We start from the raw sequence: 12670 nt of genomic DNA on the forward strand, positions 1-12670 counted from the left end.
CGTACTAATAAAAGGGGCAATTCAGCAAGAAGAAATAACAATCGTAAATGTCTATGCACCCAATCAAGGTGCCACAAAATACATGAGAGAAACACTGGCAAAACTAAAGGAAGCAATTGATGTTTCCACAATAATTGTGGGAGACTTCAACACATCACTCTCTCCTATAGATAGATCAACCAGACAGAAGACCAATAAGGAAATTGAAAACCTAAACAATCTGATAAATGAATTAGATTTAACAGACATATACAGGACATTACATCCCAAATCACCAGGATACACATACTTTTCTAGTGCTCACGGAACTTTCTCCAGAATAGATCATATGCTGGGACATAAAACAAGCCTCAATAAATTTAAAAAGATTGAAATTATTCAAAGCACATTCTCTGACCACAATGGAATATAATTAGAAGTCAATAACCATCAGAGACTTAGAAAATTCACAAATACCTGGAGGTTAAACAACACACTCCTAAACAATCAGTGGGTTAAAGAAGAAATAGCAAGAGAAATTGCTAAATATATAGAGACGAATGAAAATGAGAACACAACATACCAAAACCTGTGGGATGCAGCAAAAGCAGTGCTGAGGGGGAAATTTATAGCACTAAACGCATATATTAAAAAGGAAGAAAGAGCCAAAATCAAAGAACTAATGGATCAACTGAAGAAGCTAGAAAATGAACAGCAAACCAATCCTAAACCAAGTAGAAGAAAAGAAATAACAAGGATTAAAGCAGAAATAAATGACATAGAGAACAAAAAAACAATAGAGAAGATAAATATCACCAAAAGTTGGTTCTTTGAGAAGATCAACAAGATTGACAAGCCCCTAGCTAGACTGACAAAATCAAAAAGAGAGAAGACCCATATAAACAAAATAATGAATGAAAAAGGTGACATAACTGCAGATCCTGAAGAAATTAAAAAAATTATAAGAGGATATTATGAACAACTGTATGGCAACAAACTGGATAATGTAGAGGAAATGGACAATTTCCTGGAAACATATGAACAACCTAGACTGACCAGAGAAGAAATAGAAGACCTCAACCAACCCATCACAAGCAAAGAGATCCAATCAGTCATCAAAAATCTTCCCACAAATAAATGCCCAGGGCCAGATGGCTTCACAGGGGAATTCTACCAAACTTTCCAGAAAGAACTGACACCAATCTTACTCAAACTCTTTCAAAACATTGAAGAAAATGGAACACTACCTAACTCATTTTATGAAGCTAACATCAATCTAATACCAAAACCAGGCAAAGATGCTACAAAAAAGGAAAACTACCGGCCAATCTCCCTAATGAATATAGATGCAAAAATCCTCAACAAAATACTTGCAAATCGAATCCAAAGACACATTAAAAAAATCATACACCATGACCAAGTGGGGTTCATTCCAGGCATGCAAGGATGGTTCAACATAAGTAAAACAATCAATGTACTACAACACATTAAAAACTCGAAAGGGAAAAATCAATTGATCATCTCAATAGATGCTGAAAAAGCATTTGACAAAATCCAACATCCGTTTTTGATAAAAACACTTCAAAAGGTAGGAATTGAAGGAAACTTCCTCAACATGATAAAGAGCATATATGAAAAACCCACAGCCAGCATAGTACTCAATGGTGAGAGACTGAAAGCCTTCCCTCTAAGATCAGGAACAAGACAAGGATGCCCGCTGTCACCACTGTTATTCAACATTGTGCTGGAAGTGCTAGCCAGGGCAATCCGGCAAGACAAAGAAGTAAAAGGCATCCAAATTGGAAAAGAAGAAGTAAAACTGTCATTGTTTGCAGATGATATGATCTTATATCTAGAAAACCCTGAGAAATCTACGATACAGCTACTAGAGCTAATAAACAAATTTAGCAAAGTAGCAGGATACAAGATTAATGCACATAAGTCAGTAATGTTTCTATATGCTAGAAATGAACAAACTGAAGAGACACTCAAGAAAAAGATACCATTTTCAATAGCAACTAAAAAAATCAAGTACCTAGGAATAAACTTAACCAAAGATGTAAAAGACCTATACAAAGAAAACTACATAACTCTACTAAAAGAAATAGAAGGGGACCTTAAAAGATGGAAAAATATTCCATGTTCATGGATAGGAAGGCTAAATGTCATTAAGATGTCAATTCTACCCAAACTCATCTACAGATTCAATGCAATCCCAATCAAAATTCCAACAACCTACTTTGCAGACTTGGAAAAGCTAGTTATCAAATTTATTTGGAAAGGGAAGATGCCTCGAATTGCTAAAGACACTCTAAAATAGAAAAACGAAGTGGGAGGACTTACACTCCCTGACTTTGAAGCTTATTATAAAGCCACAGTTGCCAAAACAGCATGGTACTGGTACAAAGACAGACATATAGATCAATGGAATCGAATTGAGAATTCAGAGATAGACCCTCAGATCTATGGCCGACTGATCTTTGATAAGGCCCCCAAAGTCACCGAACTGAGTCATAATGGTCTTTTCAACAAATGGGGCTGGGAGAGTTGGATATCCATATCCAAAAGAATGAAAGAGGACCCCTACCTCACACCCTACACAAAAATTAACTCAAAATGGACCAAAGATCTCAATATAAAAGAAAGTACCATAAAACTCCTAGAAGATAATGTAGGAAAACATCTTCAAGACCTTGTATTAGGCGGCCACTTCCTAGACTTTACACCCAAAGCACAAGCAACAAAAGAGAAAATAGATAAATGGGAACTCCTCAAGCTTAGAAGTTTCTGCACCTCAAAGGAATTTCTCAAAAAGGTAAAGAGGCAGCCAACTCAATGGGAAAAAATTTTTGGAAACCATGTATCTGACAAAAGACTGATATCTTGCATATACAAAGAAATCCTACAACTCAATGACAATAGTACAGACACCCCGATTATAAAATGGGCAAAAGATATGAAAAGACAGTTCTCTGAAGAGGAAATACAAATGGCCAAGAAACACATGAAAAAATGTTCAGCTTCACTAGCTATTAGAGAGATGCAAATTAAAACCACAATGAGATACCATCTAACACCGGTTAGAATGGCTGCCATTAAACAAACAGGAAACTACAAATGCTGGAGGGGATGTGGAGAAATTGGAACTCTTATTCATTGTTGGTGGGACTGTATAATGGTTCAGCCACTCTGGAAGTCAGTCTGGCAGTTCCTTAGAAAACTAGATATAGAGCTACCATTCGATCCAGCGATTGCACTTTTCGGTATATACCCGGAAGATCGGAAAGCAGTGACACGAACAGATATCTGCACGCCAATGTTCATAGCAGCATTATTCACAATTGCCAAGAGATGGAAACAACCCAAATGTCCTTCAACAGATGAGTGGATAAATAAAATGTGGTACATACACACGATGGAATACTACGCGGCAGTAAGAAGGAACGATCTTGTGAAACATATGACGACATGGATGAACCTTGAAGACATAATGCTGAGCGAAATAAGCCAGGCACAAAAAGAGAAATATTATATGCTACCACTAATGTGAACTTTGAAAAATGTAAAACAAATGGCTTATAATGTAGAATGTAGGGGAACTAGCGGTAGAGAGCAATTAAGGAAGGGGGAACAATAATCCAAGAAGAACAGATAAGCTATTTAACGTTCTGGGGATGCCCAGAAATGACTATGGTCTGTTAATTTCTGATGGATATAGTAGGAACAAGTTCACAGAAATGTTGCAATATTATGTAACTTTCTTGGGGTAAAGTAGGAACATGTTGGAAGTTAAGCAGTTATCTTAGGTTAGTTGTCTTTTTCTTACTCCCTTGTTATGGTCTCTTTGAAATGTTCTTTTATTGTATGTTTGTTTTCTTTTTAACTTTTTTTTTCATACAGGTTATTTAAAAAAGAAGGGAAAGTTAAAAAAAAAAAAAAAGAAAGAAAAACAAGGGGAAAAAAAAAAAGATGTAGTGCCCCCTTGAGGAGCCTCTGGAGAATGCAGGGGTATTCGCCTACCCCACCTCCATGGTTGCTAACATGACCACAGACATAGGGGACTGGTGGTTTGATGGGTTGAGCCCTCTACCATAAGTTTTACCCTTGGGAAGACGGTTGCTGCAAAGGAGAGGCTAGGCCTCCCTATATTTGTGCCTAAGAGTCTCCTCCTGAATGCCTCTTTCTTGCTCAGATGTGGCCCTCTCTCTCTGGCTAAGCCAACTTGAAAGGTGAAATCACTGCCCTCCCCCCTACATGGGATCAGACACCCAGGGGAGTGAATCTCCCTGGCAACGTAGAATATGACTCCTGGGGAGGAATGTAGACCCGGCATCGTGGGACGGAGAACATCTTCTTGACCAAAAGGGGGATGTGAAAGGAAATGAAATAAGCTTCAGTGGCAGAGAGATTCCAAAAGGAGCCGAGAGGTCACTCTGGTGGGCACTCTTACGCACACTTTAGACAACCCTTTTTAGGTTCTAAAGAATTGGGGTAGCTGGTGGTGGATACCTGAAACTATCAAACTACAACCCAGAACCCATGAATCTCAAAGACAGTTGTATAAAAATGTAGCTTATGAGAGGTGACAATGGGATTGGGAAAGCCATAAGGACCACACTCCACTTTGTCTAGTTTATGGATGGATGAGTAGAAAAATAGGGGAAGGAAACAAACAGACAAAGGTACCCAGTGTTCTTTTTTACTTCAATTGCTCTTTTTCACTCTAATTATTATTCTTGTTATTTTTGTGTGTGTGCTAATGAAGGTGTCAGGGATTGATTTAGGTGATGAATGTACAACTATGTAATGGTACTGTAAAGAATCGAAAGTACGATTTGTTTTGTATGACTGCGTGGTATGTGAATATATCTCAATAAAATGATGATTAAAAAAAATAAATAAATAAATATTATGGCAACATATTCCCAAGAAGAATCTTTTCTTCAGTTAAGTTAATTATACATTTCAATAAAATAAAGGTGACAATGGGGTAAATCGAAGTTAGCTTGTGTGAATTTTCCTTAAAAATAAAATTCCAACTCTATTAATCCATGCCAGTTAAACACTATAACTAAATTTTCAAATAAGTGCAAAAGAAGAGAAAGTAGTTACCATGTTTTTTTGAATAGTCCAGAGAAAAATGGTTACTACAAATACAGCAAACAAACTATTATGACTGACTGATCTAGAACATAGTGTAGTACTGAATTTCAGTCTCAGGTTGTGCTAGCTGCTCATCATTAGTATGGTACATTCTGGTCCATGATGGGGTTTAATGCCAAGCTAGATCCCAATTTGTTACAGAAACACATAGATTACTGTTGCTTTCTTGTTTGTTTTTAAATATATATATTTTAAAAAGCCAGGTATACTTCCACATACAAAGGCAGGTTTTCTGAGGAGCAATTTACAGGAAGTAGTATGGGGTGTGCTGGGTAACATGAGGCTCTCCACGGCGAGGTGTTGGGTCAAACTGAAAGAAGGAATAGTTTAAAGTGTCATCCAACTCCTTGTTAGCAGCCTGGTTCCCACAACGGTAACAATAATTGGGTGCAATGAAGATAGTAACCACATTCCGATTATGACACCAATTGTATCCTTCCATTACAAGTTGGTGAGCATGAGAAACCAGCATGAGGCCATTGGCATGGTTAAACATTTCAGAAATGTCTTGTCCAAATGTGTAGCCAGCACCATGTGGAGAAATGCCCCACCCACAACGGTCATCTGGATCTGAGCACAACAGATCACACATTGGGCCCTCATGTGTCATTACTTCTTGTAAGCGATCAAGGGCTCTTATATGATCCAGTGTATCTATGGATGAAGGGAGGCCACCATGGAGGCAGAATATCTGTCCATCTACTAAAACTGTAACTGAAAGATAATCAAACAGATCTGTGAAATAGTTTCAAATACTGGCATTTCCATACTTTCATAGACATTCATCATAAAAGTCATATACTTGGGTAATTTGTCAGCTTTCATGGTTTCCTCTCAATATTGTAATGCGTTCTGGACAACACACCTTTAATGATACAAGAAGAGTGACAGTTTCCACGGAATAATAACCTCTGTCAACATAGTCACCCATGAATAGATAGTTTGTGTCTGGTGATTTCCCACCAATTCTAAAGAGTTCCATAAGATCATGGAATTGACCATGAACATCTCCACAGAGGGTAACCAGACAACGAACCTCTTGCACATTTGATTCTTTTGTTAAAATTTCCTTAGCCTTTTTGCAAAGGGTCTGCACTTGGTTCTTGTTAAGCTGTTTACACTCATTCAGCTGCTCGACCCACTGGTCCAGACAAGAATGCCTTGTCTTCCATGGCGGCCCATGCCCCCCCATTCCTTTTTTATAAATCTAGATTTCCATTTGGTATCAGTTTTCTTCGGCTTGAAGTACTTCTTTATAGTGTGGGTCTCTGGGTGCTGACTTTTTCTGGTATGAATGTCTGTGCCTGGTATAGAATTCTAGGTTTACAGGTTTTTTTTTCATTATTTAAAGATGTTCCTTCACTGTGTTTTCACGTGCATTGCTTCTGATGAGAAATCTGATGTTGTTCTTTATTTGTTCCTCTGTACATAAGTCATTTTTAATAGGTTACTTTGAAAAATATTGCTTTTATCACTGGTTTTGAATAAATTCATTATTGTGTGCTTTTGTGTAGTTTTGTGTTTCTTATGTTTGGGGTTTGTTAAGCATCTTAAATCTGTGAGTTTATAGTTTTCATTAAGTTTTGAATGTTTTCAGGCATTATTTCTTTGAATATTTATTCACTTTTCCTTCTTTTGGTGGAGATTCCAATTACCCATACATGAAGTCACCTGAAGCTGTCCCATAGTTCACTGGTGCTCTTTTTTAGGTTTTCTTTTCCTCTGTGTGCTTCATTTTTGATAGTTTCTATTCCTATGTCTTCAAGTTCACTAACCTTTTCTTCTGCAATGTATAATTTGATATCATATATTTTTCATCCTACACATTATAGTTTTCACATCTTGAAGTTTGATTTGGGTCTTTTTATATTTTCCATACCTCTTTCAAACTTTTTGAAGGTATGGAATTCAGTTATAATAGCTACATTATGTCCTTCCCTTTTAATGTTAACTTCTGTTATTAGTTCTGGGTCTGCATCAAATGATTGCTTACACTTGTCATTATAAGTTGTATTTTCCTGTCTCTTTGCATGCTTGGTAATTTTTCATTGGATTCCAGACATTGTGAATTTTATCTTTTGGGGGTTGGAGAATTTTGTATTCCTGTAAATATTCTTGAGCTCTCTGCTCTGGGAAGTAAAGTTCCTTGGAAACAATTTGATTTTTTCAGGTCATGCTTTTAGGAATTTTCAGGTGGGTCTGGAACAGTACTCAGTCTAGGACTAATTATGCCCCATTGGTGAAACAAGATTCTTCTGAGCCCTCTATCCAATTCCCCATGAAGAAAAGGCTTTCCAGTCTAGTTGGTAAGAACAGGCTCTATTGTGCATGAGTGCTGGGCACTGTTCCATCTAATGTTTTTGGATGGTTCTTTCCCTGACTTCAGTAGTTTCTTCCCATGTATGCCCTGATCAGTACTTTGCTGAATGCTGGAGGAGGACCTTCTGATCTCTGAGTTCTCTCTCTGAGCTGTGCTTTCCTTTATGGTACTCTGTCCTATGAACTCTAGCTGCCTTGGTCTCCCCAGACTCTCAGCTTCATCTCCTCAACTCAGGATGAGCGCCTGGCTCCACTTCAGTTCCCCTTCCTGGGCTGCAGCTTGGAAACTCAAGGAGGTAAGCTGGGCAGTTGTAGTGCTCAATTTGTTTATTCCCTGTCTGCAAGGGATCACTCTCCTTTCTTGCCTGATATCTAGTGCCTTAAAAACTTTTTTTTCCATCTATTTCATCTGGTTTTCTTTCCTTTTTCAGTTGTCCAGATAAGGAGGTAAATCGAGTCCCTATTAATCAATGTTGGTCAGAAGTGGATGTCCAAAACTTTTTAAGAATAAAATCCCTCTGACTTTCTTGTACCTCATATAAAAATAAATTACATTGCTACATCTTTGCATCAGTGATGTAACTTCTAATCACTGTAAGTTCCTAATGGGGAGGAATCATGTCATTGTTTCTGAATAAACTTTTATACAATGCCCATTAGCACCTTACATTTATAAATATTTAATAGATGGTACTTAGAGAGAGGGGATATTGGAATATTTGATGCTCTTGATATTCATAATGAGCACACTTCATTTGTTGGAGTACAGAAAGAACAAAAAGAATGAAAACAGATATTCCCAAACCTCAAAACTTCTGGCAGCTTTTTTCCACAGAATATTGTGTAACCAGCCTATTAACTCTGTTTTCAATCGTCTTCCACTTTGGTGACCTGAAAAAAAAAACAAAAACCCAAGCTCTAAAAACAGGAATCTAAATCTATTACATTAAATAAAGAGTGCCAACTATACCCAGAACCTATAATCTTCAAGTAATGGCTACAAAATAACCACATTCAGACAGGTTTTCATCATCAATTTTAGGTTTACTAGCAAAATTGATTGTATAAGACAATCATAGTTTGCTAGGTACACAGTACTCCTCCCACCAGCGTGTAATACCTTCCTAGCCTAGTCTCTTTTTACCTTATTTTCCATGTTCCAAATTTGATCATCATTTGGTGCCTTAATGTTATTGTGTGTGAGTAGACAGCAATGCCAGAAGTCATTAATAAGAAGTGCTTATACTATTGTGTACTAAGTAGATCAGACCAAGTTCAAAAGAAAGGCCAATTACACCTTAAAAAGCCTTTGTAAAATACTTTAAAGCCACAATTACACATAAACTATATTACTTTAAATTGTACCTCATGTCTGATTGTTTCTGGTCTAGACATTTACAGGGTTCAAATACATTAGCACATTATGGTAAAGTTTAAACTATAATAAAATTCTGGATGAAGACATAATTCTATAACCTCTTCTCTTCCAGCCCTTTGGCACAAACTCTCAACTTCCACAAAAGTCTCGATTATAGCTCAGTGAGACTCTGACCTCCTGGCCCAGTCAGCAAATGTTGTTATTCCAATGCTCACATGAGAGTACAAAGTTACTTAATGGGCCTATTTAAAATATTATAATACTTTGAGAATATAAAAGAATGTATAACACTCTATCACAATAAAACTTCGGCTAATTGGAATCTTAGGAAAATGAGTATTGTGGATAACCAAGTTTGTAGTTAGCTGACAGTTTATTTTCTTTAAACATAAAACTTTTTATTAAAAATTTTTTAAACCATTTCATGAAAGTCCTTCATTTTCCTAAAACTTAAACATACTTTCTAGTTTTCTTAAGCACAATTTAACCTTTTCTTGACCATTCAAGCTCAACAACACTAGCAACTATTGTACAACATTGTACTATTAATATATCAAAGTGATGCCTTTGGGAGCTATTTTAGAGTATAGTGCAGTATGACTTTATCTATATTAAATGATCAGAAATTGCTAAATATTTTTAAAATATTTAAATATGTTTTATAAAATTTATAGAGTTTTTTCCTCTCTTGTTGTCAGGTTATCTGTATATTATCCTTTAGAGCCTCTTGCTATATGTAATATACTACCATTAAAATATTAAGGGTTAGAAAACCAGATAACCAAAGCTTATCAAAATTATGTCTAAAAAATAACTGGATTTTTAGTGAGGGTCTGGAGGGAGAGTGGTCATCAGTAAAATATGGTTCATAGAATCTAGAGTTCAAAAGGCTTTTAGAGATCATCTAAGTCAACTGATTTTCCTTTAGAAAAATAGTAATGACCTTGTTTTTATAAAAACTTGATGCATACTTATTGTAAGCTTTCAAGCAATACAGTAATATATAAAGAAGAAAGCAATAAATCACTTAAAATGCCACCACTCAGAATAAACCCCATTGTTAACATTTAGTGACTATCATTCCAGCTATATCGCTATACATGTCTAGAGTTGGAAGGATGAGGTGTGGAAGATAATTCTTTTAAAAAGGGGTCATATTATCTGTGTTCTTCAGTATTTAGGGGTTCTTCATAGAGCTGGAGGGATAATTTTTTAAAAAGGGATCATATTATCTGTGTTCTTCAGGATTTGGGGGTTACTCATAGAGCTGGAGGGTTAGAGGAAGGCTGAGCAGATTTGGCTCTACAGCTCTGCTTTAACTAGAGCAACTCTAATCTATTGTATTTGGGGTGGAGTTCATGTAAGGTTGATTCACAAAAGGATTTTGCCACCAAAAAGAAGTAGAAAGTTTGAAAACCACAAATTTAGTTCACCATCCCCATCTCAATGTTGAAAAAACAAAATCTATAGATACTGTTGACTTGCCCCAAGGCACACAGTTAATTTGAGATCAAACTAGAGACCCAAAATTAGGTCTCTAATTGCACTATTTTCTGTTACACATGAGCTTTAAGCATAGAGAGTTATTTGCTTTTGTTGATGTTTTGTTTTTTTACTTAGCTTCTCATTCCAGCTTGCCAAATTTGTGGATTCCGAGCAGGTGAGGTCAGAATGGCCTATTAAAGGCCATTAGGGAGAAAAAAATAGGAAGTGGGTAAAAGGAAAAATCAGTTGACCTGAGGATTTTGCTACTGCTCTCATATCTTTCATAGAACTATATGCAGATAAACACCTTTTTAAAATACTTGCAGAAATCCCACTGACCTATAATGATCTCCTCAATCATCCCCTTGGCAAGAAGTTCTTCTTTCCGTTCTAAGAGCATGTCAATGTGGAGCAGTAGAGCTTTCCCAATATTTTCTGATGACTTAAAATGTTCACAGATACTCTTCAGGAAGTAAAACCCAACAGATTCTCTGTTCAATAAAACACAGTTTTAAGTGCTGTGAATAGAAGAGCTCGTTTGTTGGTCACTAGGACTAAAGCTTATTTCTGTATGAGTAAAACAGACCAGATAAAAGTATATCTGAGCTTAAGTAGTATCATTAAGTTTCTATCTGTATAAAATAAATTATATAATTTAATTTCAGTTTAATATATTAAGCCAAAACATTTTCTTTTAGTGAGCATATACAATTAATCAATTTTTTCCTAATACCTAATTTATTGTTTTTTCTCCAGAATTGAAGCCAGTTTTAAAAAATTGATAACTGAGATCCAGTAAAGTTATATGAGCTGACATTAGAAATTTACCAGTTCCCTCTACCTACCTTCCTTCCTTCCTTCCATGTTTGATTACACAAACAATGCACCAGTACATTCTGAATTTTTTTTTGAGATTGTTCACTTACCGTACAATTATCCAAAGATCCAAAGTGTACAATCAATTGCCCATCATACAGCTGTGCACCCATCACATTTAATTTTTTTGCAATTTTTAGAACATTTTCATAACTCCAGAAAAGAAATAAAGAAACACATACAAAAAAGGAAACTCAAATCCTCCCATACCCCTAACCAACCCCCCTCCACTACTGATTCATAGTATGAGTATAGTCATTTGTTACTATTGATGAAAGAATGTTAAAATACTACTAACGAACTACATAGTTTGTAATAGGCATATATTTTTTCCTATATGCCCCTTTATTATTAACTTCTAGTTATAGTGTCATATATTTGTTTTAGTTCATGAGAGATAGTTCTACTATCTGTACAGTTAATCATGGACATTGCCCACCACAAGAGTCACTGTTTTATATATTTCCATCTTTTAACCTCCCACTTTCCTTTTAGTGACATACGTGACTCTGAGCTTACCCTTTCCACCACCTTCACACATATTTTACCACTGTTAGTTATTCTCACAACATGCTACCATCACCTCCATCCATTTCCAAATGTTTAAGTTCACCCTAGTTGAACATTCTGCTCATAATGAGCAACTGCTCCCCATTCTTTAGCCTTGTTCTATATCCTGATAAATTACATCTCATGTCTATGAGTTTATATATTATAATTAGTTCATATCAGTGAGACCTTGCAATATTTGTCCTTATGTGTCTTCTTATTTCACTCAATATACTACTTTCAAGGTTTCTTCCTCAACTCATTTTTTTCACCTTTTAAATTCAATTTTATTGAGATATATTCACAAACCAATCATGCGTAGTGTATAATCAGTTGTTCACAGTATCATCATCACATAGTTTTGCATTCATCACCACAATTAATTTTTGAACATTTTCTTTACCACACACAAAAAAGATTAAGAATAAAAATTAAAGTAAAAAAGAAAACCCAAAACATCCCATACCCCCCACGCCTCCCTATTATTCGTTTGCTTTTCGTCCTCATACACTGCATAAAGGGAGTGGGAGCCACAAGGTTTTCACAATCCCACAGTCACACAGTGTAAGCTATATAGTTATACAGTCATCTTTAAGAATAAAGGGTACTGGGTTGCAGTTCAAGTTAATGCATTTGTTTTCCTTTTTAATTTTTATTGGGATTGTTCAGATACCATACAATTATCCAAAGATCCAAAGTGTACAATCACTTGCCCCTGGGTACCCTCATACAGCTGTGCATCCATCACCACACTTAATTTTTGTTCAATTTTTAGAAACTTTTCATTATTCCAGACAAGAAATAAAGTGAAAGATGAAAAAAGAAAAAAAGAAAAGGAAACTTGAATCATCCCCTATCCCTAACCAACCCCCCTCAATTGTTGACTCGTAGTGTTAGTATAACACATTTGTTACTGTTTAT

General features: G+C 36.0%; 1 protein-coding gene and 1 pseudogene across 1 annotated transcript in view; both read right to left on the reverse strand.

The window, feature by feature from the left end:
* Positions 1 to 12670, reverse strand: part of TEX11 (testis expressed 11) — a 508239-nt gene that overhangs the window by 220100 nt on the left and 275469 nt on the right. Inside the window, exons 13-14 of the mRNA XM_037820830.1 lie at positions 10664 to 10815; positions 8267 to 8352 (exon numbers count right to left, since the gene is read on the reverse strand). Of these exons, the coding sequence (XP_037676758.1) occupies positions 8267 to 8352; positions 10664 to 10815 (238 nt within the window). The remainder of the gene's footprint in view (positions 1 to 8266; positions 8353 to 10663; positions 10816 to 12670) is intronic.
* Positions 5387 to 6314, reverse strand: LOC119522782 (annotated as a pseudogene).

The sequence above is a fragment of the Choloepus didactylus genome, chromosome X (genome assembly GCF_015220235.1).
Source record: "Choloepus didactylus isolate mChoDid1 chromosome X, mChoDid1.pri, whole genome shotgun sequence".
Lineage (NCBI taxonomy): Eukaryota > Metazoa > Chordata > Mammalia > Pilosa > Megalonychidae > Choloepus > Choloepus didactylus.